The 27,287-nt window shown below is 42.5% G+C and overlaps 1 protein-coding gene across 4 annotated transcripts in view; it reads left to right on the top strand.

The window, feature by feature from the left end:
* Positions 1–25,349, top strand: part of SLC10A7 (solute carrier family 10 member 7) — a 273,274-nt gene extending 247,925 nt beyond the window's left edge. For 2 of the 4 annotated variants that reach the window (XM_072621188.1, XM_072621186.1), the window contains 2 exons: positions 22,574–22,719; positions 25,077–25,349. In XM_072621188.1, the coding sequence (XP_072477289.1) occupies positions 22,574–22,719; positions 25,077–25,106 (176 nt within the window). In that variant the 3' untranslated portion in view covers positions 25,107–25,349. Of the gene's footprint in view, positions 1–16,240; positions 16,348–22,573; positions 22,743–25,076 lie in introns of those variants that run through there. The other 2 variants (XM_072621187.1, XM_072621189.1) reach the window with 2 other exon arrangements.
* Positions 25,350–27,287: the final 1,938 nt, after the last annotated feature.

Genomic DNA, 27,287 nt, shown 5'->3' with positions numbered 1-27,287 from the left:
AAGACCTCAGCAGCCATCCAACTCAGAACATGGCTGAAAAAGGGACCCTTGTTTATAAGCTACCCAACGAGTGGCTATGCAACCTCCTCCTGAAGATCTCCAACATGTCCTGAGGAAACCCACAGACTCCGAGACCTTTACATAAAATGATAGGCCTGGAGAGATCAGAGTACCTCATCAACTCCTTCCATTTCTACAAGAAGAACTTAGCAATCAGAGTGGTCAAGTGACAAAGCCATCTGACAAAGCCAGAATTTAGGCCAGCTTCTCATATGGAAACCCCATCATGCATGACCTACTGTGACCCTAACTTAGCAGGTGCAACCCCAAGTGATTTATTTAATTTACTTAGGTTTCTAATAACACCATGCAGTTGTACCTACAAAGTTTAATTATTTAAACTCAAACACAATAGCTCTAAGGCAATTTCATGTTGGCACAGAAAAGACATCTCTGGTGAATTTCCAGAGAACAGAATGTTGTAGATTCTATCTGGGTAGTGAGCACCCTGCAGTGAGGTTAGGTACAGGTACCAAATTCCATTTGGATAGAAATTCATAGGAGGAAATTATTTTTTTTTGAGACCAATAATTTGTTATTGCTCAGTCATTTTGGTCATGTCTGACTCTTCATGGCCCCATTTGGGGTTTTCTTGGCACAGACACTGGAGTGGTTTTTGCCATTTCCTTTTCTAACTCATTCGACAGATGGATAAACTGAGGCAAACATGGTGAAGTGACTTGGCCAAGGTCACACAACTAGTCATTGTCAGAGGCCACACTGGAACTCATGAGTCTTCCCCAATAACAGCAGTTATTATAGCCCTTGAAGGTCTACAGAATGTTTTTCAGACATTGTCACACTTGATCTTCGCACCAGCCCTGTGTTTTTTGTCCCCATTTTACAAATGAGGAAATTGAGGTTCAGAGAGGGTGACTTACCCCAGGTCACACAGCTGAAGGTAGTCATTGTCTGAGGTTGAATTTGAATCCAGGTCTTCCTCGCTACAAACCTAGTCAGTATCCACTCGTCCCCCCCGACCTCTCTGATGGGACAGTACATGTAAGTATTCAGTCACCATGCTCTGTCATGCACCTTAGTGGTTCCAGAAAGGATACTCCCCACGTCAGGAATCTTCCTTCCTTTAGTCCCAGAACATATACTTTTGAATTTGGCCTTTGCTGGGTCCAAGAGATCGGGTCCAGGCTCACTTCCCAGCCCTTTCTCTCTTCCACACTGCTCCACCAGCCATGGAGTTTTTATTAATATTTAGAAAGTTTGCCTCCAGCAGTACTAAAGTGTGCATCAGAGAACAACAGTTGTTTACTCTGTTTGAACTGAAGGATTTCACCCAGGAGATCTCATCCACTTGAAGTTTACATCTCTCAATCTCGACTTGCAAACAGAGATCGATGAATAACCATTGTCATTTCAGAGTTGCATCTCTCCAATTATTTATTTGCTTGTGTCTCTACCCAGAAGTTCCCTTAATTGAATCAGACACTAAGAACCACATTGCAGGGATTTTGCATGACAGCCAGCTTCCCTGCCTCTTTAGAATAAAGAGCATGCATACCCCTGGCTGTAAAATGAGGATGACACCCAGCCCCTCCCCTGTCCCTTCCTACAGTGCCATCAAAAACAACCCCAAGCCAGGAAGGAAAGAGGGGAGGCTGTCGACTTTTTAAAACTCCCCCGCACTCAGCAGGCTGCTGACAAGTTACCCTAGGGGAGATGGGATATTGGACACAACTCAAGAGACTCCTGTGTCCCTGTACGGCAGAGGCTTTGGAACATTGCCTCTCTTGAAACTTAGAGGGTTGGAACTTGTGTGTTGATACTGTGGCAGCAAGACATGGGAGGAGGAGGAGGAAAATGAGGGGAGACAGTGGAGGTGGAGGTGGTAGTCAGTCTTGTGGTAGCACCAAGATACCGTCCCTAATGCTGGGCTTTGCATTGTTGGTCACCCACAACCAATCTTCCACATGGTATGGGCTTCCCTAGCCTAAAAGGTCTCCCAGTGCATCTTGGGCCATCTCCAGTTATCCTGATGAATATCTCGTCACTGGACCCAGATGGCTCAGGAGGAGAAAGTGAGGCTGGTGACCTGCAGAGCCCTCCTTCACTCAAAACAAAGTCAAGTGCAAGTCATGTCATCATTTCTCTGGTGTCATTGTCCTCTTTAAAAACAAACACAACCTATAAATGTACTACGAAAAGAAGTTACTGATACATGCTTTCTTTGATGCCAAAATGACTTGGAAATCTCATCATCCTTGTATGTAAATAATAAAAATGACCAGCCTACCCTATTTTTTCCAAAATCATAAAATCACAGAATTTGAGATTTAGAAGAGATCTTAGTAACCGCTCAATTCAGAGAACACCCCTTACAGCCAGATGGTACAGTGGATAGAGTACAGGCAGGGCCAGGAGTCAGGAAGATCAGAGTTCAAATCCAGCCCCTCAGACGCTTAATAGTCATGTGACCCTGGGCAAGTCATTTCATGTCTCTCAGGCTCAGTTTCCTCATCTGTAAAATGAGAATAGTAATAGTAATACTTCACAGGATTAATGTGAAAATCAAATGGGATGATATGTGCAAGGCACTTTGCAAACCTTAAAGCACTATAAATGCTAAGGCTAAGTAGTACAGTGGTACAGACTTATTTTCCTGAGTTCAGATCTGGCCCTAGACACTTACGTAACCCAAGGCAGGTCACTTGACTTTATTTGCCTAAGTTTTCTCAGCTGCAAAAGGAGCTGGAGAAGGACAAGGCAAACCACTGCAGTATCTCTGCCAAGAAAATCCCAGATGGGGTCATGAAGAGTCAGACAGGACTGAACAACCACACTGTTGTTGACTGTGTTACTTAACACACCCACCGGATGGCCCATGTGTGCTTGAAGATCTCTAGTGAGGGGAAACCCTGTACCTCCCCTTGCAGTCCCTTTCACTTCTGAATAATTAATTATTAGGCTTTTTATTCTTATATAATACCTAAATTCAGAGGTCACCCAATTCAGAGTTATAAGAATAAAATGAGGAAGAGGGATTTTCGGATCAGAGACTTAGAAGTAGAAGGTTTCATCTAAACCAAGTTGCTCTTAGTCCCAGAGAAAACTTAAGTGACTTGTCCAAGGTCACACTGCTCAGACATGATAAAGCTGGGCTCCAACCTCAGTCCTAACCCCAAATGGAGTTATCTTTCTACTACACCACACTAAAAACTGAATTATATTCATTCAAAGTAATTATCTGCTATGTTCAGCAGACAGTGCTAGGGGAGATACAAAGATGTCTGTATTCCTCTTACATACGTTTCATGTTCATCTGCTTGTGCATCTTAACCGAAGCCCATACTAGGTTATAAACCCCTTCCAGGCAGGAAAGATCCCTTCATCATTTTTCTCTCTCCCTACCTGCCTCACATGTATTGTATATAGCAAATACTTAATAGAAATGTTCTTAATGAATAAATGGAATAGGTCCTCTGCCTTTCAGAGCTTAAAACTGACTATTAACAACTTAGATTTGTAGATATATAGCAGTGTGACAATGAGCAATCCCTATAACCTCTCAACCTTGGTCTCCTCACCTGAAAAATGGGGATAAAAATAGTTTCATGACCTGCTTCTCAGGGGTATAATGAACCAAACATTACAGACAGTGTAGTGTACAGAGCCTTTTGAATCCATTACTCATTATTCCTCACAATAACCCTGTGAGATCTATGGCGTAAGGATTATCTTCCCCATTTTACAAGAGAAGAAACTATTTCTCAGAAAGATGATGAGACTTGCTCATGGTCTTTAAAGCTAATGGGAAGAAGGAAAAAAATGCCCCACTAAAAAGTAGCAGAACCAGGATGCCAATCCTGTTCGCTGTGACGCCGTGTCCAGATCTTTCCACTGCCCCACTCGGTCCTATTTTCTGGAGTCACTGATTTCTAGAAATAGCCAATAGCACATATCACTTGGTTATGTCAGGATTGTAAATTTCAGTTTCTTGAATGGGACATACCAACGCTGAGCCAGTGCCACCCAGCCCTTTGACAATTGACAACACCATAGGTCCTTCTCCCAGCCCATAGGTGCCATGTTATGGAATCTTGCACATCTTGGAAAACTTCCTGCTGTGCATCATCGATGATGAAGGCATCCAAACTGTTCCACAGCAGCCATTGTGCCCTCCTGGCTTATTCCTTCAAGTAATAGTTCAGGATTTTCCCCCAAAGAGATCTTGGATTTCCAAAGAGCCATCAAATCCTGTATTTATTTATGCACAGCAATTAACTTCAGCTCAAAACTTGCCTAAGAGATAAGTCAGAGCAAACTCTTTTCTTAACTGAACTTTTTAATTATAAAACCCAATCATCATTTCCCAAACCAATTTCCATAAGTGAAATATGCTCAGTTGTTATCACTTTAATCCTGCCTTGGGGCAGCTAGGTGGTACAGTGGATAGAGCACCAGTGCAGGAGTCAGGAGGACCTGAGTTTACATCTCACCTCAAGACACGTGACACTCCCTAGCTGTGTGGCCTTGGGCAAGTCACTTAATCCCAGTTGCCTCATCCTGGGTCTTCTCCAGTCATCCTGATGAATATCTGGTCGCTGGATTCAGAAGGCTGTGGAGGAGAAGTGAGACTGGTGACCTACACAGCCCTCCCTCACTCAAAACAGTCAAGTGCAAGTCATGTCATTATTTCTCTGATGAGAAATGAAAGATGAACACACACACAATCCTGCCTTGGCAAATAAAATGAATGGAATCTATTTTCTGTCTACCTGATAGTAAGTAGGAAAGTAATCATTTCCGAGAATGACACAAATAAAGATATGGAAGCAGGTAGGTTAGACCAGAGTTCTCAAACACAAAGCCCACAACACCCCTGAGTGTGGCCTGGAACTAGACTTGAAGGTTATTGGGAAATCTTTAACAAGATAATAAAAATACACTAATACATAGACAGTGTCAGTATGTGGTTTTCTGTGTTGGTAGATGGTCGTCTGGGATCCTTATGTTCAGCTTAGTGGCTTCCTTTTCTGTAGGGGCTTGATATTGCTGGACTAGACTACTGAGGCATCGTTTCCCAGTTCTAGGGGTCACCCTCAACAGAATCATAGTCTCCAACACAGCACTGGAAGGAACCTTAATAGAGACCAGCTAGTCCAAGCCTTTCATTTTACAGAGAAGGGAGCCAAGACCTAAGGAATGTAATAACTTGCCCAAGGTCACACAGAGAATAACCATCACAGGTGGGCCTTGTACCCGGGTCCTCAGGAGATTCTGATGGAGCCTCTGAAGACCAAGCCATACACCTAACCTAATAATCCAGAAGTAATATTTTCTGTACTTTTTTCTGTTAATTAGAAACGATGAAATTCTAAGCCCATATGAGAATCAGTGGCTTTGTGAAGTAGATAGTGCTAAAACTAGATAAAACTAAGCAAAGTCTCTAACTGACAGCTGACTGATCTAGCTACACATTTATTTATTTGGAAATAGTTATAATTATGTATTGTTATATGATGTATGTTTATACATAAAATATTATTTAGAAAACAATAAAAATCCCCAAAGTGGATAGTTGAGGCACAAGTCTTCACAATGAGGCCCTGTCTACAATCAATTTTCTGAGTGCTCTCACTGTATCCTTGAATCACATGAGCCCAAGAACTCCAGTGAACCTTTTGAAGAACAAAAAATGGTGATAGAAAGGCTGCTTTGCCAACTCATGACTGATGGTTAATCCCAGCCTGAAACCACCTCCTGTTTTTCTCCCAGAGGTCACATTTCTCTGTGCCACGTGGCCAAAGTGAACCCTAAGAGATAAAGGAAAATTACTTTAAAAAGACACTGATTGTTCATTTGATCTGGAAAATGTCAGTTCACCTCTAAAGCTATCTAATTCCTATGTAAGAAGTAAGCTTCCTCAATTTTACCATTCATCCAAGATTTGGAAGCCTACCTAAGGCCTCCTGAGAGGCAGAAAGTAAACTGAGTAGACCTTGGGGTCAGGAAGACCATCAGATTCAGCTACTGACACAATTGTGTAACCACAGGCAGATCGCTGACCATCTTGATGTCCTGGGTCATGCTTTAAGGAGGTTAGACAAGAGTTTCCACGCTGGAAAATCCCTACACCAAGGAAACCCCAGGTTCATACCCAGATCTTACTACTGCTGCTGCTGCTGCTGCTACTACTACTAACAATGCTGATGATAATTTTACTTCGTCATTATATGACTTTTATGGTCAAGTTTTTAAGCCAAAATGAAGCTTTAGGAGAAAAATCCTATGAACCCTTGTTTCAGTGTGACATTAAGGAGGTGCTCTTCTAATCCCACCTAGTTTAGGACAGTTCAGGTGTTTCTTCACTGAAGGCAAGACAAGAAGCCATACCCCCACAGCAGGCAGGACACATTGATAGCCAAGCAGTTTGCATCGTTTGTGGAGTGGCCACTCCTGAGGGCACAAGTATGCCTTTGATTACATTTTATTAACAATCTTTCTTCTCTTAGGGTTCTGGAGGGGTCTTGATGTTTTTAGATAAACTATGTGTTACCTTTCCAAAGTGGGGCTTGGAAGCAACAACAGGGAGTTTCAGCATTGTCATCTCCCTCCATCCCAGAGCTGACTTGAATGGAGCTGATTAATCTTGTGCCCTCCCAATCCCATCCCACCCAAGATCTGTGGGTCCCCATAACTCATGGCCCTGAATGCCCTAGCCCAGCCAGAACTGTTCTTGAGCAACCAAACTTCAAAATAAATTCTTCAGATGCCTGAGACATACCCCCAGAGCACAACCACCAGACTGACCCTCGAGGTGCAGATGGACAGCCAGTCCCCCTGGGAAAATAGAGTAACCCTGGGGCTGGACTGGGAAAGCTAAGCTTTGGGGTGAGAGGCAGAGGGAGACTGCACAGCCCATAGAAGTAGAGGTAACCATGGCCTGGGTCTTAACAGAACATCACCCTTGACTGGATTTGGGGGATGGGGGTTCACAAAGAAATCAAAAAGAAAGGCCAACCTCTCCACCCTATCTAGAATGCCCTCGCTGCTCACCTCCACCTGGTCACGTATACCCTTCTACAGCAAGCTTCTCCACTTACCCCCACTTGTTAGTGCTTCATCTCGTGAGATTCCTTTGCAGAGGTTTTGTATTCACTTACACCTGTCTATGGTATAGCCTTCCCCAACACCCTGAGGGTGAGGATAGCCTTGTTCGTCTGTCCCCAGAGCCTAGCACAGTAAACACTTAGTAAATGTTGAATTGAAATATATCTGTCAGGTTAATAAACAAAAGCCCAGTAAGCAGAGCTGCCTTCAGCCCCCACCTGGCTGCCTGGCCTCCTTAAAGATGGTGACCCTTTCCAGGAGCTGCAGTATAGCATTGGGATGTAGTTTTACTTTTCTCGGAGCTTAATTCATTCTTGAATTCCCTGTTAGCTAATTACTCCTACAACACGGTTAGACAGGTGAGAGTGTACCTAAATCTTCGGAGGCAGCAACCTTCAATTGGCAGAGTTAAATGTTTCATTGTTAGCAGCTGGTGAGCCTTCTCAGGTCATTCATTAAACATCTTTTCCAATCAGAACATACCTGTTTCAGAAGAGCGGTAACACCACCTGGTCATGCCTTGCTTCTCCTATCTTTTTATTTGCTTGACATACTTTGGGCATAATGGTATAGAATTAGAGCCCAGGTTACTTGATGTGAAAGCACCATCTTCCCAATTTCCCCAATAAACAGATAGTACAATCAAACCTCCAAGTTAACGAAAACCAATCCTTTTAGAGAAAAGGGAGCGAGGAGAGGAAGGGAGAACAGGATACACCCAGCATCAGCCTTTCCCTTTGCTCATGGAACGACCATTTTTCTCAATTCCCCCACCCCTGCCGAGAGGCCATCTGTATTATTAATCAGCTTTTCTGTGGTTCCCAGGCACTTTGACCAAATGCCATTTCAACTTTGCTCTGTAAATTGTGGATGATAATATTTGAATTACTGACCTCACAGGATTGTTGGGGAGGATTAGCCATATAATGGATGTGAAAATGCTTTGTAAACTGCTAATATGTGAATAAATCCTGAAGACTAGCCTTCTGTACCATAAACTTCAAACAAAGGATTTAGAGTTCACATCAAAGGAAGTCTGCAGAATTTATTTGCTAAAAGAAGCTTGCTACTTCCTCTCTGTTTTTTGCCTGACTTGGGTTATTAGAGGGACAGTTTCTTCTTCCTGTTAGAAATGACCTGTGACATCAAGTTTGTAGCCGTATATTTTAAAGGTTTGTTGTTTTGGTTTTTTTTAATAGAGCTCTTCTAGGCCACGTTCTCCCTTTGGGAGAAAGTATTTTTGAATCCAAGATTTGGTCATATGAAGCAAGTGTAAACCTCTCAGGATGGTTTACATAAAGCATATCCATGTAGCATAGCTAACCTATTTCTCAGGTTACTCCAAAAAAAGGCACTGCTGTAAAATCATTCTTATTGTCTGGAAGTAGTATTTGGAAGGGAAGGGGGGGAGAGTTTACTGAGGCAGAATGGGAAATCATTAGCAGATAACTAAAGGGTTTTTTAAAAATTTGTAACTTTTTCATTCTAAATTTAATAACCAGTAAAACGTTAAATTAACAGAGATCCTAGACAAAACCATAAGCTCCAAAATATCTGCTGTTTATTTTAAGTATATATTAACTTGGGTCAGAATATTCTGTGTGCTTCCATGGCCCTCCCAGATCCTTTTTTCTTCCTTTTTTCCCCCTCTTTTGTTACTGTGGTGTAGTCATATTCATTTATTCAACAGACCAAGTTAATGAGCATTTATTAAGTGCTTGCTGTGTGCCAAAACAGTCCCTACCCTCAGTGAGCTCAAATTCCCGCAGTGGCAGGGCTAAGGTTTAAGGGGAGAAAGAGACAACATGCAAACGACTACAAAAATACAAGATACATGCAGGATCAGATGGAGATGCGGTGCTAGCGTTGAGGAATGACTTCTTGGACAAGGTGGGATGTTAACATTTATTCGTTTAGGTAAAGCTAGGCTGCAGGGCTTAAAAAAAAATAAATACATTGCCTTTTTTTTAAACGCCCTCTATAAACACATTGTGGTAGGTTGAGTTGTCTCTGCCTCAGTGGGTGAGATGGTCTTGGCCATAAGGAAATCAGTTGCAGTTCACCGTCCATTAGAGTTGCTGTGCTATCCAAACCTAGTGAGGTGGGCACTGCAAAGTTAAATAGCAGATTTTCAGTGGGTTCATCGTTGTTCTGATGCTGCTTCCTTGGCACCGCTTCATATATGTCTTCCCCTATAGGAAGAGAAACATGAGTCCAATACTGTTGTGACTCAGCGGATGAGCACGGTCAGAGATGTAATTAGCAAAGCCTCCCTTGTCTATACACTGAAGGCATCCCAGGCCAGTTGGCACGATTCAGGCATCGGAGGCTCACAGCTCAAATTCCACTCTGTTCCTCTCTATTAAACTGGGGCAAGGTCATCCTGTTTTATGCCAGGTCTGGCAAGGTGTGCTTGGCAGGAAACCAACAGCTGCTCCGTGCATGTTGGCTTTTTATTCTGCCATTCGGAAGCGCTTTCCATGTTTCCTCTAAACTAATCATGGTAGATGAAAAACCAGCAGTGGAGACAGTCTGTAAACACTCAGGGGTGTTTGTGTGTATATCCAGATTGGGGATTTCGTTGTTTTTGAATGATGCACATCAGCTAAAGTTTGGGACTTTGTAGCTCACTGTCTTAGAGAGCATCCCAAAGCACTCAGAAGCCAAGTGACTTGCCTAGGGTCTCAAAGCTAGTACTTATGGAAGGTAGAATGAAGGCGAACACATACATGTATCTGTGCATATGTGGGTCCTGGGTTCATATTCAGCCTCTGATGCCAACCATGTGCTCAGCTTCCTTATCAGTGAAATGGGAATTGTAATACACCTAGTCCCAGCCAATGGCAGAATATAAGTAAAGCAGTTCGCAAACTTACAAACACTCTCAATGTCACTTATTATCATTATCAACACATGATCCATGTGCTCTAGTAAAATAAGCACCAGATTTTGAGTATGGGACCCGGGTTCAAGTCCGAGCCTTTCAAACTAGTATTTGCCCTTGAGGAAATTAATTCTAATCATACCTTTTTTTTTTAAATTTGGAAGGAACTTTATGCATGACCTAGTCTAGCCCCCTTATAGAGAGAAAACTGAGGCTGAGCTTTTGACTGTTGGTTGTATTAGTGGCAAGTCCTAAAACCAGGACTCAGACTCAGGTACTCAAGCTTTCTCCTCTTCCCTCCAGACTTCACCTTCCTCCTCTCAAATACTGGGGGGAGGGGGTCAGATGATCTCTGAATGATAAGATTCTATATGCATCCTCTCCCCTCATCTCATGATCTTAGCAGCACAGGGAACTCCGAGTGGGGTGATTTCCTTTACCAACCCAGACTATAAGCATTCAGTAGATATGTCCTCGAAACTTTCTCAGACCAATGCAGGCTCCCAGGGACAGGTACTTACAGACACCAGAAGGGTGATCAGGTGCTCCTGTCTTTTGCCCACCATTTAGCAGTGAATTCTCTTTAGATGGATAGTTGTGTGGTCAGTCTGCCATTACACCAAAGAAATGAAAGAACAGCTGCCCACGAAAGGTACATCTAGAGAAGGCTGTCTGGAGAGACCATTAACATGGAGTCTGAGAGTGTACTTGCTGGCTCTCAGTGTTTGAGGTGTTCTTAGCGAGCCTCTGGAGTTTCTAAGCCCTATTTCAACTGGCCACTCAGTACTTCATATGCTGCTTATCTATCCCTGAGATGGATCAATCCACAGGCAAGTACAATAGGATCAGGAAATGTTTTCCACTACCAGACATTGACAGGTTAAGTGACTTGCCTAGGGTCACACAGCTATTAGTTGTCAAGAGTTGAAATTTAAACCCAAGGTCTTCCTGAGTCCAAATCTGTAGAGGCTATGCTACCTTCCAAATGGAAAATAAACCCCAGGAATTCAGCTAAATGCAGCTTTGAAAGAGTGGACATGAAACAGATGCTTCCGTGTCACCTCAGTCAGCCTAGCATCCAGCCACACTGAGAAGCAAACCAAGTATTGGACTTAAGAGAATTCAAGGAAAATGTTTTATTTTCCCTTTTGGGTGAATAATTGATATCAGATTGTGTGGCTCTTGGAATATAAAATCTGGTTCCTGCATTCTGTTTTCCCTCTACTAAAATAACAAGCATTGATTCCAGTATTTATCCCCTTCTGCTCTATTGAAAACATTTTGCAGGAGAATCACAGTATGACAGAGCCACAAGGGACTTTTTGGGAAACTTTGGATCCTACTGATGAGGAGGCTAAGGCCCAGAAGTGTTAAGTGATTTGCCCAGGGCCACACAGCTAGTAAATGTCAGAGGCAGGATTTTAACCCAGGGCTTCCTGAATGCAGGAACCCAGTCCAATAAACCTAATTATCTTAAAGAGGACTAAAATCCAGGACAAGACAGCGAAGGCCCTCCATGCCCAGGTGCCAGAAACCCTGGACAGCTCAGCTGTCCAGGCCCCATCCCGAGCATGCCACAGCATTGGCTTATCATCCAGCTGCTTTCCCTGAGGGCCTCCTCTGTAGCCAACATTATAGGGGATAGTAAAGAAGCGCAGTATCCAGTGCTGCTTTTAAGGAGCTTACCATTCATTCAGGTTGGGGAGACAAGACCTAACCACAAGAAAAAATGGGACCACAGCATGATTTAGATTCAAAGTAAATACAGACAGGATAATGTATCTTGAGTAGTCAGACAAGGGAGAAGTCTCAAAGCTGGCCTGGTGATGAAAGCAAGTTCATTTTGGAATGGAAAAGAGACTAGAATGGGGCCCTGAAGACGAGTCAGATTTGGATAGGGAGGCATTCCAAGCAGGGCTTCAGCCTGAGCAAAGATATGCAAGCAAGGGTGAGGGTGGTGTGGACTGGAGCAGTGTGGAGCCTGGTTTGACTTAAGCTGGTCTGGAAAGTCTTGTTGGAAGTAGAATCTGGAGAGAAATTGAGATAAGAGATGTGGGAGCACTTTCTGTGCAAGGAAGGTGTTATTAGGTTAGAGAGGATGGATCCAGATGATGGTAGGCAGGAGGAACTTTTGTTTGATGTGACAGACAAGAGGGAGCCATTTTGAGTTCCTAAGCAGGGGCATGAGGTGGTTAACGTTTATTTTATGGTGTTTATTCTAGTTGTGCAATCTCATGTAGGATAGACTGAATGAGAGTTTAGAGGAAGGGAAGCCAATTAGAAAAGCATTTCAATTCAAGCAGACATGGCTTGACTAGAGTGCTGGATTGGAGTCAAGAGAAAGTGAGTTCAGATAGAGAAGGGAAGGAAATAAACATTTATGGTAGCTGCTTTGTACTAAGTGCTTTTTTACAAGTATTATCTCATTTGATCCTCACAACTACCCTGCAGAGTAGGACTTGTTGTTATTCCTATTTTACAGCTGAGGAACTGAGGTAAACAGGGTAAGTGATTTGCCCAGGGTCACACAGGCCATATTTGAACTCAGGTCTTCCTGATTCCAGATCCACTGCTCTATCCACTGCACCATCCAGCTGCCAGCTAGGACAACTGCTGTGTGACCATGAGGGAGTCCCTTAATGGGTATGGCCCCCATCTCCAAAATAGTGATGATAATAATTAAACCAAGAAGTGAATGTTCCCCATTAATATCGAGGGTATCCTGTGCAGATTTACAATTGGAGAGAGACTCCCTCTGGATGGGGAGGTCTCCCAGATGCTTCTGTTTGCGATGATTACATCAAGAGCTGTATCACGATAGAGCCTCTTGGACAAGATCTGTAACAACTAAAAAGAATTGAGTCTCTCCATCTTACAGGAAAAGCTGGATCTATGAAGAATGGCCATTGTCCAAATTATGGTGCACAGTTAGATGGACTGTCTAGGCTCATGAATCAATATACATCTGTCTCTACATGAATCATTTTGTGTACATGTATACACCCCTGCTTAAACAGAAGCTACAGATGAATGAGTTGAATGGAGGATTAAAGAGGAGAGTGGGCTAGATTGCCTTAAGGAGTTCACTGTTCCTTTTATAACCCTAAACTTCTACCAGGAAGGGGGAGAAAAAAACTCACCTTTTTAATACCAGGACTCTGCAAGGCCTTGTGAACCACGGAGAGGTGCCTGACTGGTACATGAGTCATATAACAAATAAGGAAGTAGGAAGAACAACCCACGTAAAGCATTTCTTTAGTGATTGTATGATAGAGCAAGGAAGATGACGTTGTCATGTGGTGAGAATAACCATGTGCTCCTGCTTGGCACAGTGAATGCAGAAACAGGCAAAGAATCAAGAAAGACTGTCCACCTCCCACCTTGGACACTTCCTGGCAGCATGGCCATGGGCAAATCAGTCATCCTCTCTGAGCCTGTTTCCTCATTTGTAAAATGGGGAAACTGGACTGGTTGGCCTCTAAATCTCTTTCAGATTCAAAAATGTTTGTCTTATGATCTCCATGATGTTAGGAGAAAGCTAAGAACTCCTCCTCCCCTCCCCAATCCCCCATCCCCAACATGCTGGATGAAAGCTTTGTGGCAAATTGATGGAAGGACAGGAATAAATGTTGCACACAGCAGTCAGTGCTGCACACATTGGCCAGGCATGGTCATTTTTGATCTGCTTTGGTGGAGGGAACATCCATGTTCATGAGATGAAGTCACGTCAGCAGGCAGCAGTGAAGTGCCCACTGTGATCACAGACCTGCTTTAGTTCCACATTGCACAGAGTTGTTGTAGTGCTCCATACATATGTACGCACCATATAAATTTCACTTGTTATTACGATGAGGATGGTGGTGGTGGTTTGACGAGATCTGAGTGGTGGCAGTGAGAATGTGCAGGTGAAGGAGATTTGGGGAGGAAATAATCGAGGGTTGGTTACTACCTGGATAGAGAAGGTAAAAGAGGATTAGTCAAAAATGACCCCAAGGTGTTAACACCGGAAGACAAGAGATATCAGACAGGAATGGGTTTGAGATGCTGCTCTCCTGCAGGTTAAAACCTTGGGCCTCTGATGTTCATAGAAGCATGGTGTGTGTATAACTTAGTTTGGGAGTTTACAAGGGGCAGAAGAGGTGACCAAGGTCTCCACCATTCAGCCACAGTTACTCCCCAGACTGTGTGCTTTTGTGATAAGATGATAGCCACACTAGAAAAGTGATAGGAAAGCCCATGCACAAACTTATATAACAGAGATAGTTATCAATTTGTTAATAACCCAGAGAGCATTACATCCAGTTACATCCTCCAGTAAAGGATCAGAGACCAGAGACATTGCTTTTTTTTCTTGCAAGCCTGTCTAGGAATAATGTGGTTTTCTTGGGGTCTGTAGTGAAGTGTCACATCATGTGTGTCAGTCATTGTTAGTCTTCCTAGATTAGTTTATGAAGTAAAGCAGTACAAATGTGGCTTCTCGGCTTCCCTCTTCCTTATGTCCTATGTATGTAGCAAAAGTTGCATCTCTGCGTGTGCTGGTGATACTTCTAAAGTTTTCCTTGTTTCTCAGGAATTCTGTGGCATCGCTTGGTGGGGAGACATGGCATCATCTCTGCTCCCAGATCCACTCTCTGGGATCTTTGAGCATTATAATTGGATGAGGGAGTGAGAAAAGAATAGAGAGAGAGTCTTGATTGGCACATGCTAACTTATTGTGGAGGCCTGTTCTCATGGCTTTGTCTGGGTTCTGTAAAGCTTTTTCATCCACCTTTGACATTTATTAATTGTGTGACCCTGGGAAATTTACTTGATTTCCATCTGCCTTCAGATTCCTCACCTCTAAAGTGGAAATTGTGATAGCTTCTACTTCATGGGATTAGTGTGAGAATCAAGTGAGATAATATACGTAAAGCACTAGATAGAACTTAAAGCCATGTAAATACTAGCTGTTATTATTCCCAAAGCCAAGGATAAAGGAAAGGAAGGAAGGAAGAAGGGAAGGGAGAAAAAGAAAGAAGGAAGGGAAAGAAAGATACTAAATTTTCACCGTGATGTTGAGCCAGTTTTCCAGATTCTCAGGTGCAGTAAAAAGTTCATTCACTCAACATTTATTCAGAATTTCATATACAGATGTCTTGCCTCTGTGAGATGCAGATCAGGAGACAAGTACAAGGGCTACAAAAGATTCCCAGAATGGCACATCCCTGAACAAAAATAAAAAATACCTGTGTGTGTGTTCATGTGCCAACACATAATAACGTAGGGGTGTGTGGCATGTTTCTTTAGGGTATAGTGGTAATTGTTTTTAGTTATAAGGACACTCATTATTATTATATACATTATATATACAATGTGTACATGTTATATGTTATATACATTATTATAAGGACATGATTTTTCTCATCAAACATCAAAATTTAACTTTTTTAATTAACTAAACTTTACTTTAAAAATACAGACTTTACTTTTAATCAAACCCTGCTCTTTTACTTTCCCCTAAATAACTTTTTCTGCCTTATCCTATTGGCTGAAAAAACCCCTTCCAGCTGGACCTCTCCTGGATCCACTCACACTTTGCTAGTAGATCCAGCAGTGGAGTTTAAGGTCTGGAGAGTGGCACATCCTCTTAAAGTTTAAAATCTTAACTTCTTCGCCTTCCTTACGTATATCAGTCAGAGCCCTAAGGAGACATACTCTGTGCTGAGTGATGGAAAACAGAGTCAAAGGAGAAAAAAGAAGTGAGGAATAGGTTAAACCCTGTTCACATGCTGGACATGGGGATGGGAAGGGGGAGGGCAGTCAGCCTCCCTAAGCTGACAAGAACTGGGTTTCTCCCAGTCAGAAGCTCTACCAGAGTACGCAGAGCATTCCAAGAGAGTGGAAGGAGGTCAGAGAGGACCGAGTCCCTCGGCCAGCCTTCTTATATCAGAGCCTCCTAAAAGGGCAGGGAGAAAGTAGATGGGAAGAAGGAAGAATCAGAAGTAACCAGGCTGGGGGCAGCTACAGCAGCTGGGTCTCTGGGGACTGAGAGAGCCACTCTTGCCCCCAGCAGGGTCCACATCCCTGGCCTGCCCCACCACAGGAAAATAAATTGTGTAGCATTGTAGGGCCTGAGCATCGCTAACACAGCCCTGTATACATATCAGGGGACCAATAAGGATCGTGGAAGCATGTATTTACAACTAGAAGAGACCTTACAGGCCAAAAAATCCAGTTATCTTCGTTTTACAGATGAAGACATTGAGGCATAAAGAGGCTAAACGTCCTGCTCAGGCATCTCAGACCAGGTCTGTATTCTAGTCTTCACTTCTCCAGGTCCATCACTAAGCCAAGGTTACCAAGTGGAGCTGGAAATCAAAGCCAGGCTAAGACTGTAAAGAAACAACGCCAACTTCCCTAAACCACCTTGCCATCCATTAGCAGGTTGTAAGCGAAGAGACTTGAAACACAGATATGATGGGAGCTTTTGAATTCAGGGAACATAAAATAAACATATTAAAACAGAAAGAAAAAAACCTAGTTCTGGTACTTATTGTTTTATCCTTTCCATCATGGGTATAGGATAAAAGCAAACTCTTACTTGCTTGTTAGAAGAAGAAAGCTCACACTTCAAGATCCTTCTTGGCACATGTCAGTTGAAAGCTTTGCTTATGGAATATGCTGCAGTGTCAAAGCCTGTTGGATAATTTTAGACAAATGTGTCATGTGTGACATGGAAATATGGCACACTGTACATTAGTGATTTCCCCAGTGTTTGGATCAGGTAATAACATGCCGGCAAAGTGCTCTTTATCTCTACACACTGTGTACTTGGATAGCAATGGGGAAATGCTCTGGGTAGAAATTACTTTAGTCAGAAAAAGAATCCATTTACGATGTGTGTCTTCTAACATCTTTCAGACAATGCCTTGTATTAAAGAGGCATTTTTTGATTAATGTTTCATAAACATTTTTCAGCATGACAGCTTAAAGTCCCAGTAAAATTGTAAATGCAGGGCTGGTGTTCACTTTCATAAAGTCAAATGCCGTCTCATAAAGTCTTCTTGGATTCTGTCAGTCCCGGTGACACGGAATCACTGCCTGGCAACATTAAAATTAATTTTCTTCATTTATATTATGGCATTGATAGCAAGATGAAAAGAACCCTTTATTTAAGGTTTCTTTTTTTAAAAAAGAAAGAAAAACTTATTTTCAAGAAGTTTCATTACTCTTATTATTTTTGTTCAGTTAACTAATGGGAAGGGTATAGCAGTAGCTTCTGGAGAGGCTTGTGGAATGGAACATATGGGCACCAGAAAACTCCTTCAAGGCAGGGATTGTGTTTCACACATATGTAACCTCCACACCCCTAGAATCGTGCCTTGTCCATTTATCCTCAACCCTCAGATTTCTTAACAGTCTATCAGGATTCCTCCCTTTCCAAGCTCCAGCCTTGAGTTAACCTCACCAGTGTCTTCTCTGCCCTACTCACCCTTTTGTGTTTTATCTTTCCCCAAGTAAGATATTAGGACTCTATTTGTCTCTTAAAAAGATTCTGATAGAGTTCTTTTTTTTTTTTTTTTTTGAGAATAATTTGTGAAGTATTGGTACTCACTGTTCTTTACAAGTCTATTCTCCTTGTGAATCCATCAAGTCCAAGAGTTTTTTCCTTTGGTAGTTTCTTTACAGCTAGATCCATTTCCTTTTTCTGAGATCAGGTTATATAAGAACTCTATGTGGTCTTCTGATAGTTTAGGTATTTCATGTATCTGAGTCTATTTCTTTTGTGTTCTCAGCTTTGTTTAGTACATAACTGTGCATAATGTGGTCTGATTATTCTTTTTCTAATTTTCCTGTGATTTCACCTTGCTCACTTGCTATTTTAGTGATTTGATTTTCTGTTCTCTTCTTTTGAATCAGATTAGCTAAGGGTTTATCCATTTTATGAGTTTTTTCAAAGAACTAACTTTTCCTTTTATTATAATTTCTGAGTTTTTTCCCAACTTATCTATTTTTCCCTCTAATTTTTACTGTCTCCTCTTTTGTTCTTATTTTAGGTTTGTCTACTGATTTTCTAGTTTTTTAAGTGCATATCCAGATCCTTAATCCCTTCTTTTTCTTTTTTATTGATGTATGGTTGTAAAGATATAATTTTCCCCCGAGAACTACTTTAGCTTCATCCTAGAAATTTTAATATAGTCATTATCATTTTCTTTTACTGTTTTTTGACCAGTTCATTTTTTAAGATTTCATTAAATCTCCATTTGGTGTTGTATTTTATGTTTGTGGTCCCTGAACCAATTTCCATTTTTATGGCATCATGGATTGTAAAGGACACGTTAACTGTTTTTCCCTTTTTGCATGTGTTTGCTATATCTCTGCACCTTGATCTGTAGTAATTTTTGTAAAAGTTCCATAAGGTAAAGAGAAGTAGATATGTCCTTTTGCTGTCCCATTTAGAAAACGTCATAGATGTTTAGACTCTAGCTTCTCCAGACATTTATTCAGTTCTGTGATTTCTCTTTTGTTTGTCTTTCTGTTAAATTTATCCAAAACCGATAGAAGGATATTGAAGTCTCCTGTCACTTTTGTGTTACTGTATCTTCTTGTAGCTCAGACAACGTTTCCTTTATGAACTTGGACGCTAAAGCATTTTGAGTATACAAGTTTATTACTGATACCAGTTTGCTATGTATGACTCCTTCCAGCATAATATAGTTTTCTTGTGTTTTTATTTGTTTTTTTGGATGTTTCTGTTTTGTTTCGTCGTGTGATGGAAACTCCTGATTTTTTGGATTCACTTGATGCATAGTAATTTTCTTTTCCATCCCTTCATTTTTGTTTTGTACATGTCTTTGTTTTTTAAATGTTTTGTGTATGCAACAGATTGTAAGGTTTTGTTTTTTAGTCCAGTTTATCGCTTTTTTGTTTTGTTGGATTGTTTAATCTATTCACATTTAAAGTTATGAGTTAAGTTTATATTTTCTGTCTCTAAAATGTTTTTGTAAGTCACAACATCTTCTCCTCTTCTGCTGTAAACACAATATTACATTTCTTCAGTTATTTACGTTAATCTTTTTTTAAGGTGGCCCTGTTCCCTTCACCCTTGAGCTCTTGTTGCCCACTTCCCTTTAGGGTTTTGTTTATTAATTCCTCTACTTTGCTTTTACCTGTATACCTTTTTTCCTTTCTCAAACAGCTTATCTTTTTCCCTTCAGCTAATCTCATTCATTAGTTTTTTTCATTTAATTTTTACACTCCTTTTCAAAAAAGATATCTTTTACTCTCTAAATTATCATCTTCTCTTTCTGTTTGCTCTTGACCCTCATTCTCTGAATCTTCTGGTTTCTCTCTCTTTTCTCTGTATTCTGCATGCAGTCAAAGCTTCCAGAGTGTCTGTTCTGGGCCCTGCACTGTGAGTGCTGTCTGTCCCTGCCAGTAGGGCTTACTTCATGGGTTCTTTTTTCCATTGTTTCTCACTCTCAGAACAAAGAAGATACTGCCCCATGGCAGGGTCCCCCCCGTCACCTCCCCACCATGCCACTCAGCTCTAACCTGTCTTGTTGACCTTTTCTCCTTTGCCTGAAAATCTCCTTATGTTCATGCTCTCCCACTTCTCCAAATTCCATTTGTACCCAGGGGAATACACACACACACACACACACGCACACGCACACGCACACACACACACACACGTACACACACACATACGCTCCCAAGACAAGTAGATTTTTCAAGCGACAGACCTCCCAGGCCTCATCTAGTGTTGTAAGGTCATCCAGTACCCACGGGAGTATTCATAAGTGGAACTCCCTCCCACCTCCAGAGTAAGGTCTCCTTCTGTTTTTCTCAAACTTCCCCTATCCTCATTCCCCAGTCCACCTCCTCATCCATTCCCTTGTAGGCTTTTCTCTTTCTGAGACCACAGAAGTTACCTCCCCTTCATTGTAATGGGCAGACTCATCTTCCTGAGTTCAAATCTGGCTTCAGATGCTTACCAGCTGTGTGACCTGTCACTTAACCCTGTTTGCCTCAGTTTCCGCATCTGTAAATGAACTGGACGAGGGCATGGCAAACCACTCCAGTATCTTTGCCAAGAAAACCCCTGATGGGGTCATGAAGAGTTAGACATGGTTAAGATTAATCGACTGAACAACCAAAAAAGCGCATGAAAGCTGGATCATTGTCATCTCCCACCCCAGCCCCTGATGCCCTGTATTTCCCATTTTCGGGCTGGGTCCTGTCACTCTAATGGTGAAGTGTTTTCAGTTTATTGCAGATGATCTGTGAGATTGAAAAGGAGAGCTTTAGTGAAATACAGTTTTGCATAAATGTTTGAAATTTATTAAAAGGTAAAAATAATTGAAAAGGCATTGCTGCCTCCCTTGTTGTATAATAATAATACTTTTAAAGGTTATTTTAACGGGCCATCAGCACTCCCATTAACGTGCTGGCTCTTGGGTACTGGGAAATCTTGCTCTGTGGAGTCCTCCCCAGGAAGGCATCAGGGCTCACACCAAGCTGACCCAATGAATGTCGTGGAAAGGCTAATCCATCCTGGATCCCTGCTGCCTGGATCCTATCCTAATTAGAGAGGCCCTGTAAGAAATGGCTACAGCCTCCAAGCTTTGAAGGGTGTTAGAAGTACACTTATACACACACACACACACACACACACACACACACACACACAATGCTGCTGTTGCCTTCAGTTATCACTGTGCTAGAGACCCAGGGGAGCTTCCATGAAGACCCCCCAGCTCTCTTACGCATCCCACCAATTGCTGCACACATCTGCATTCCAACTCGTTTTATTAGAATGACAATAGCTGGTGTTTCTGTAGAGGGCTTCAGAGTTCTCCAAATGCCTTGCCCCACTTGGCCATCACAACTACCCTGGGATTCGCAGATGACAAAACTGAGGCTGTTCTGGGAAGGGCTGACTAAGGATGATCTAGCAGTTCAGGTTTGGGGTTGGAATGAAATGAGACAAAACCGCCTAACAAAAAGGAAGCTTATGCTAGTTTGCAGTAGTTCAGTTAAATGCAGCCCTCCTTGTCTCTATATGGAGGTATGTTGACTGGCAGAGCAGCGGTACATCCCTCAGGTCTGAGGTCCCTGGCTTCCTTGGTCCTTAGTTCTCAAACTTTCTGGTCTCAGCACCCCTTTACATTCTTAAAAATCATTGAAGACCTCTTTATGAACTTACAAATTATTGTTATTCATTGTGTTAGAAATGAAGGCACGTATTTTCATTTATAAATTCATTTAGAATAGCAATAATACACCCATCATATATTCTGTCATAAATGTTATATTTTTGTGAAAAATAACTTAACCTCACAGAATGTTGTGAGGAAAGTGGCATTGCATTACACATTTTTCCCAATCTCTTCATGTTGAGCTTAGTAGAATAGAGCTGGATCTTCTTCTGCAAACACTGCGAGGGGTGGGAGCTTCACCCAGGCGACACGGCAGGGCTCCAGCAGACGCTGCTCTTATGAGGAGGTTCAGAGGCACCAGCAGCTGGTGTCCAGATTGGTGTCACGCCCAGGCTTTCCAGACTGAATGTTAAGGGAATGCCAGGTTGTGATGATGCTCTCTGTTGCTCACACATACACGTATTGATAAGCCATTTGGCATAATTGATTTCCTTTGGAATCTTGTGTATTTTGTTTGATGCATTTAAAAACTTGGGGCCAGAAGGGTCCAGGACCCCAAGAAGAGCTAAGAACCTCCGGCTTACAGCAATGGATATCTCTCTGAAGCTTCAGGTCTTTTTTTTTCCATATAGTAGTGAGCCAGCATTTATTAAGCACCACTGTGTGCCAGGCACTGTGCAAACAGGCTGTACCCCCAAGGAGTTCCCAGCCTGGTAGGGAAGACAGCGATGCAGACCACTGGGCACAGCCCAGAGAGGAGATGATCACAGAGGGCAGAGGGCAGGCACTAGCGTTAAGGGAAAAGCCTTCTCCTAGAAGGCTGGCTTTGAGCTGAGGCCTGGAGAATCCAGGAGGTGGGAGGGAGGAGAGAAGGAATTCCCAGCATTCGGGACAGCAAATGTCTCATCTGAGGAACATCAAGAAGGCCGATGCCCCTGGAATGGAGAGCACAGGGAGGTGAGGAAGGGGTGACAAGACTGGAAAAGTAAAGGGGCCAGGTTAGGAGAGGCTTGAGAAGCTAAACAGAGAATTTTACTTTTGATCCTGGAGGCAATTGGGAGCCACTGGATTTTATTGAATAGGGGAGTGACAAGGTTAGGCCTGAGCTGTGGGAAGATCACTTTGATAACTGAATGGAAAATAGACTGGGATCAGGAGAGGAGATAGGAAGACCAACCAGAAAGCTTGTTGCAGTTGTCCAAACGGTGAAAGGAAAATGAGGGAGACTTTAGGTCCCACCATGAGCCCCATCGGGGTCAGAGGCCCCAGAATTATAAAACATGAAGCTTTGGGGGTTTGGGATAGGGGTTGTGGGAGCTCAATATTTTGCTGAAATGCAGTTGTCTTTTGAGTGACGATGTCAAAGATGGTCTTAGCACTGAACCTGAGCCTGCGTCTATGGTTTTTCCTTCCTTGTCTTTAGGAATTCCAATGCTAAAGATCGTGTTTGCTGGCCATGAGCACCTATCTTTAATATCTGTGCCCTTGCTTATCTACCACCCAGCACAGATCCTGCTGGGCAGTCTGTTAGTACCAACCATCAAGTCGTGGATGGTGTCGAGACAGAAGGTGAGAATTCAACCAGCAAACAGGTATTCTGTGTCTAGTGTGGACCTTGCATTGTGCTAGGGGCTAGGGGCGGAGGCTACAAAAGAGGAGATAGTTTCTGTCCCCCAGGCACTTTCATTCTATCAGGGGAAGCAAAAAAGGAATTGTAAAAATCTGATTGAAATACTGTTCCTTAAGCTTAGGCTAATATGTGTATTGTTTACGTCCACATACACAGTTTTATGTTCAGCAACGTATTTAAATTTGGATAGAATGAGTTAGTTCAGGTTTCAGGGAGTTTTACTATAAAGATAGCATTTTTTTAAAAGAATAATCTCAGTTCCAGCCCACTGAAAGCTGATTTCCAGTCAGAGGACCTGATTCTGAGCCAAGCTCATCCAGTGCCTTCTTACTTGAAAACTCAAAGTCAGCGTTTCAAGTGTCTTCCTTGTCAACTCTTAAGCCAAGAGAAACGGTCAGTGATTGGTTTCAGCAAATATGTGTTGATTTACTCTGATTTCACCAATAAGCAACTAATACCAAAACAAAGTTGCCTGTAGTAAACAGACCTGCACAGAGGCTTTCCCTGTGATTAGGACTGCAGAGCAGAGGAGAGCAGACTAGTTTAGATTTAGGTCACTTTTCGGCAATAACCCAGAAGATATGGAAAAAGCAGCTGCTCTGGTAGCAAAGAACACCTTGGAAGAACTGCTAGTTATCCCTTATGAAAGCTCCTAGAGAGAGATGCTTTTACACTGTGTTTGGGAGTGGACTTTCTTTAACCCCCTAATTATTTTAAGGTATTTGAAAAGATACTTCCTTAGTTTTTTTTAAGAAAAAAATGCTCTTAACATAGAAAGAAAGGACTGTAACAGTGCTCTGGTGGTGATGGTCACTCACAGTGAATTGGAAAAGCATTGCAATGTAGAAGGAGTCAGGGAAGACTGGCTCTCTGTGTCCCTAGACAAGTAAGTCACTTACTTTTTCTGAACCTCAGTTGCCTTGCCAGTAAAGTGGGAATACTAGTATCCGCCTCACAAGTTCTTTTAAGGAGATCACTTTATTTTTTTTTTTAAGTATTGTAAGCATTAAAGAAATGTAAATAACTTTTCTCTTTATTGTATTTTTTCACCTGAAATTTTAAAACATAAGAGCATCTTTCAGATGGAAACCACATTGAACCTTCATTTTCCTTTAGAGTATAATTCATAGGATCATAGATTCACTCTGACTCACTGTGAATGAACACCGCCCACTGGCAGGGATCTTAACATCTGTTGAGACTAACCTCTTGTTACAGATGGGGAAATGAGTGATTTGCCCAGGGTCACACAACTAGTCCATGTCTGAGACAGAATTTGAACTCAAGTCTCCTTGACTCCCAGGTCCAGCACTCTGGACCTCCCATCTGAGCCAGAGAGGCATTGGCTAAATGGATACATGGATCCCAACATCATCTTCAGTCCTCCAAGATAAAAGCAGCTCTTAATTAATTTTCAGTGGCTCATCGAATTTATAGATGACACTGATTTTGGTGGGGAGTGAGAGGGGAGTTCTTGCATTACCCAGTCCAAAAAAAAGAGTTTATGAAGTGCCTACTATGTGCCAGGCACTATGCTGAGCACTTCAAAATTGGTGTTAAATTTGTTCTTCACAATAGGTAAATGCTATTATGATTCCCATTTTACAGTTGAGGAAACTGTGCCAGAGAGAGGTTAAGTGACTTGCCCAGGGTCACACAGCTAGTCAGAGTCTGAGGTCAGATTTGTCTTCCTGGTCTTCCCGACTCTAGACCCAGTGCTTTACCCACTGTCCCACCTTGCTTCCCTAAGAGAAGCCAGGGTAGGGGGAGGTCAATCAGCGTTTGAGATTTTTGGTTGTTTGAAATTCCCCTGCTCCCCCCAAATAATAATAGTTCACATTTGTACAACAACTTCAGGTGCACAAAATGCCTTCCTCCCAGCCACCCTGTGAGATCCTAGGTAGTACAGGGATCATTATCCCCATTTCACAGAGGAAGAAGCTTGAGTCTGAGAAAAGCAACATGGTTTGTGTCCCTAGTTAGACAGCCCATGTGGGGAATCAACAGTTCAGCTCAAGACTCTTGATTCTTGTTGTAGTGGAGGAAAGCATCCAGACTGAGACTCCAATTCTAGCTCAACTACTCGTTGCCTTTGTGACCTTGGAAAAGTCACATCAGCTCTGTGAGATTCTGTTTCTTCATATGCAGAAAGAGGATGGTGAACGAGAGGGCCTCCAAGCTTCCTTCTAGTTCGTCCTCCCTGATCCCACCTCTCTTTCCAGGGCTTTCTACCGCCCTGACATCCGGACATCCACACTGTGCTGCTGGGTTCACTCTGTTTCTGCTTTTCTTGTAGGGCGTGAAGCTGATGAGGCCAACAGTATAACACTAGTGGGGACCCTCGAGTTGCAGATGTGTAAATATGTACAGCACTGTACAGTCATACCATCAGAAGACCTGCCAACCGTATAAAACTAGTGGGGACCCTCGAGTTGCAGATGTGTATATATGTACAATATTGTACAATCACGCTGTTCAGAAGACCTGTATTTGTGAATGTTGCTTCAATGCATATTTTATTTTTTTATGTGAAAAAAAAAAAAGATCTATTTAAGTGCCTTAAAACACATTTGGCCAGAGCATTGTTTCCAGAACCTACCTTGTGGTGACCAGCACAGGTTGTACGGTATTTTGGAGCTGTTTATTTTTCTAACTCAGTGAATAGTCATCCCAGTTAAGAAGCAAACCTTGGATTCCCTTTCACCGTTTTCTGTGTAACTACAATGCTGTGGCCAGATGCAAGCCTATTGAAAAGAAGGTCCAAAGACCAAGAAATACCCTTCTGCTAACGGACTTTAGGGAGACCATTTCCAAAGTTTTCCCTTGAATACCTTGACTTTGTGTCTGTGTGTCTGTGTGTGTGTGTGTGTGTGTGTCTTTTATTCTAAAACTGTGACATGCCTCTTTCTTCTCTGTTTGTGCTTGCTCAGCATGGGGCCAGAGATTAGATGGATGGATGCTAGAAAAGCAGAAAATATTTGCATTCATTGACATAGTTTTCTAGACATTCCTTCAAATTAAGAGTGTCCTCAAGATAATTCTTTCAATTCCGTTGTATGAGATGGTGGCATTTTTTCTGTCTTAAATGCATCATAGGCTGTTTCAAAGGCACTGATGTTTGAGTTATAAGTAAAGTTTGGGGGAAGGGGGGCAGGGGAGACTTCTGTTCCTATCTATCATTATTCTCACATTCCCTCCCACACACACACTTCCCTCCTTCGCTGCTTCTTCATATGTTGCCTGCAGATCTGCCTGCAGCAGGTGAGAGGGGCAGGAACCTTCCAGTCCTGAGAGCAGCGTAGTCGCCCAGAGCCACATTCCATACCAGAGACCAAAACTGTTTATTTTTACTGTTACAGAAAGACCTGAGCTGCTTGCCTTTCATCCTCTCGCAGCTTGTTACATTGAGGATTCAGCAACAGATGTGGCAGCTGTTTGTAGCCTATTTCTAAGAAGCTAAAGGTCACAGAATTGCAAAACAGAGAGCACTGTTTACGGTCACCGACATCTAGTGCATGGAATTGTCCCGAAGTGGACATCCAGACAGGAAGCCAGCATTAACCCTGCGTGTGTTTCTTTCCCAAATTTGCAGCGTTGAGCTTTAGTAAGGGGTGAGACATAGAACCAAGATCCCGGTGATTGGCAAAGCTTCTAATTGTCCTTATGGAGAATGCAGTCACCTTCTGCGTTTCCCAGACAGCTTCCTTTCTGGGTCTTCTCACCTTTGGCATTTTTGGTTCAGATAGGATAAGTCCTAAGGCAAGAGCAGTGGTGGTGACTCTGCTGCCATAGCACCTGCAGACAAGTCATTCCCAGGGTCCTCAGTGACTTTGTCCCATCTAAATCTGTATTACTACCACTGCTGGCTTCTTGTGGCTTTTCTGGTCATTATCTTCAGACCTTACAGACTGATCTCAAGGGTAAATGCTTAAGCTGGTTTATACTAGCATCTGCCTAAAGCCCCACCTTATTGGGACTCATTGGATCCTGTGTTCGGCTCATCTTTTCAAGGTGTTTTTCCTGAGGTTTGCAAACATGGATTTAGGGAAACATTAGCTAGTTGCAGTTGGGTTGGAGGTATGGAGGAAGAGTTATTTTTCTGCTTGGTCCCTGTGCATGGACCTGTTCAAATTCCATTATAATCAAAGGGCAAAATGTGCAAGTGGATCTGGTCTCCTGGTCTGTCATTACAGATAAGTGTGAGCCTTCGGGGTTCTTTCTCCCAGGTCTTCATACACGGCATCCTCCGTTGTCCCCAACTGATCTACCTCTGTTACTGACTCTCACACCTATGGTAGGTGTGATTATGGGTGAAAATAAAATTCAGTTTTAAACACTCCGACCCAGTTGTATGTCTAATTTAGAGAACATTATCTCCCACCCCTCCTACCTCACCCCACCCTGCCCAATGTCTTAAGTTTATACATAATAATGTAAATATTATTGTGGGTGGCTTCAGAGTAATCCAGATAAAATGTGCTGATACCCTTATTTTTATGCAGACATG

Source organism: Notamacropus eugenii, chromosome 6 (genome assembly GCF_028372415.1).
Source record: "Notamacropus eugenii isolate mMacEug1 chromosome 6, mMacEug1.pri_v2, whole genome shotgun sequence".
Lineage (NCBI taxonomy): Eukaryota > Metazoa > Chordata > Mammalia > Diprotodontia > Macropodidae > Notamacropus > Notamacropus eugenii.
This window is presented reverse-complemented; position numbering and strand designations above follow the sequence as displayed.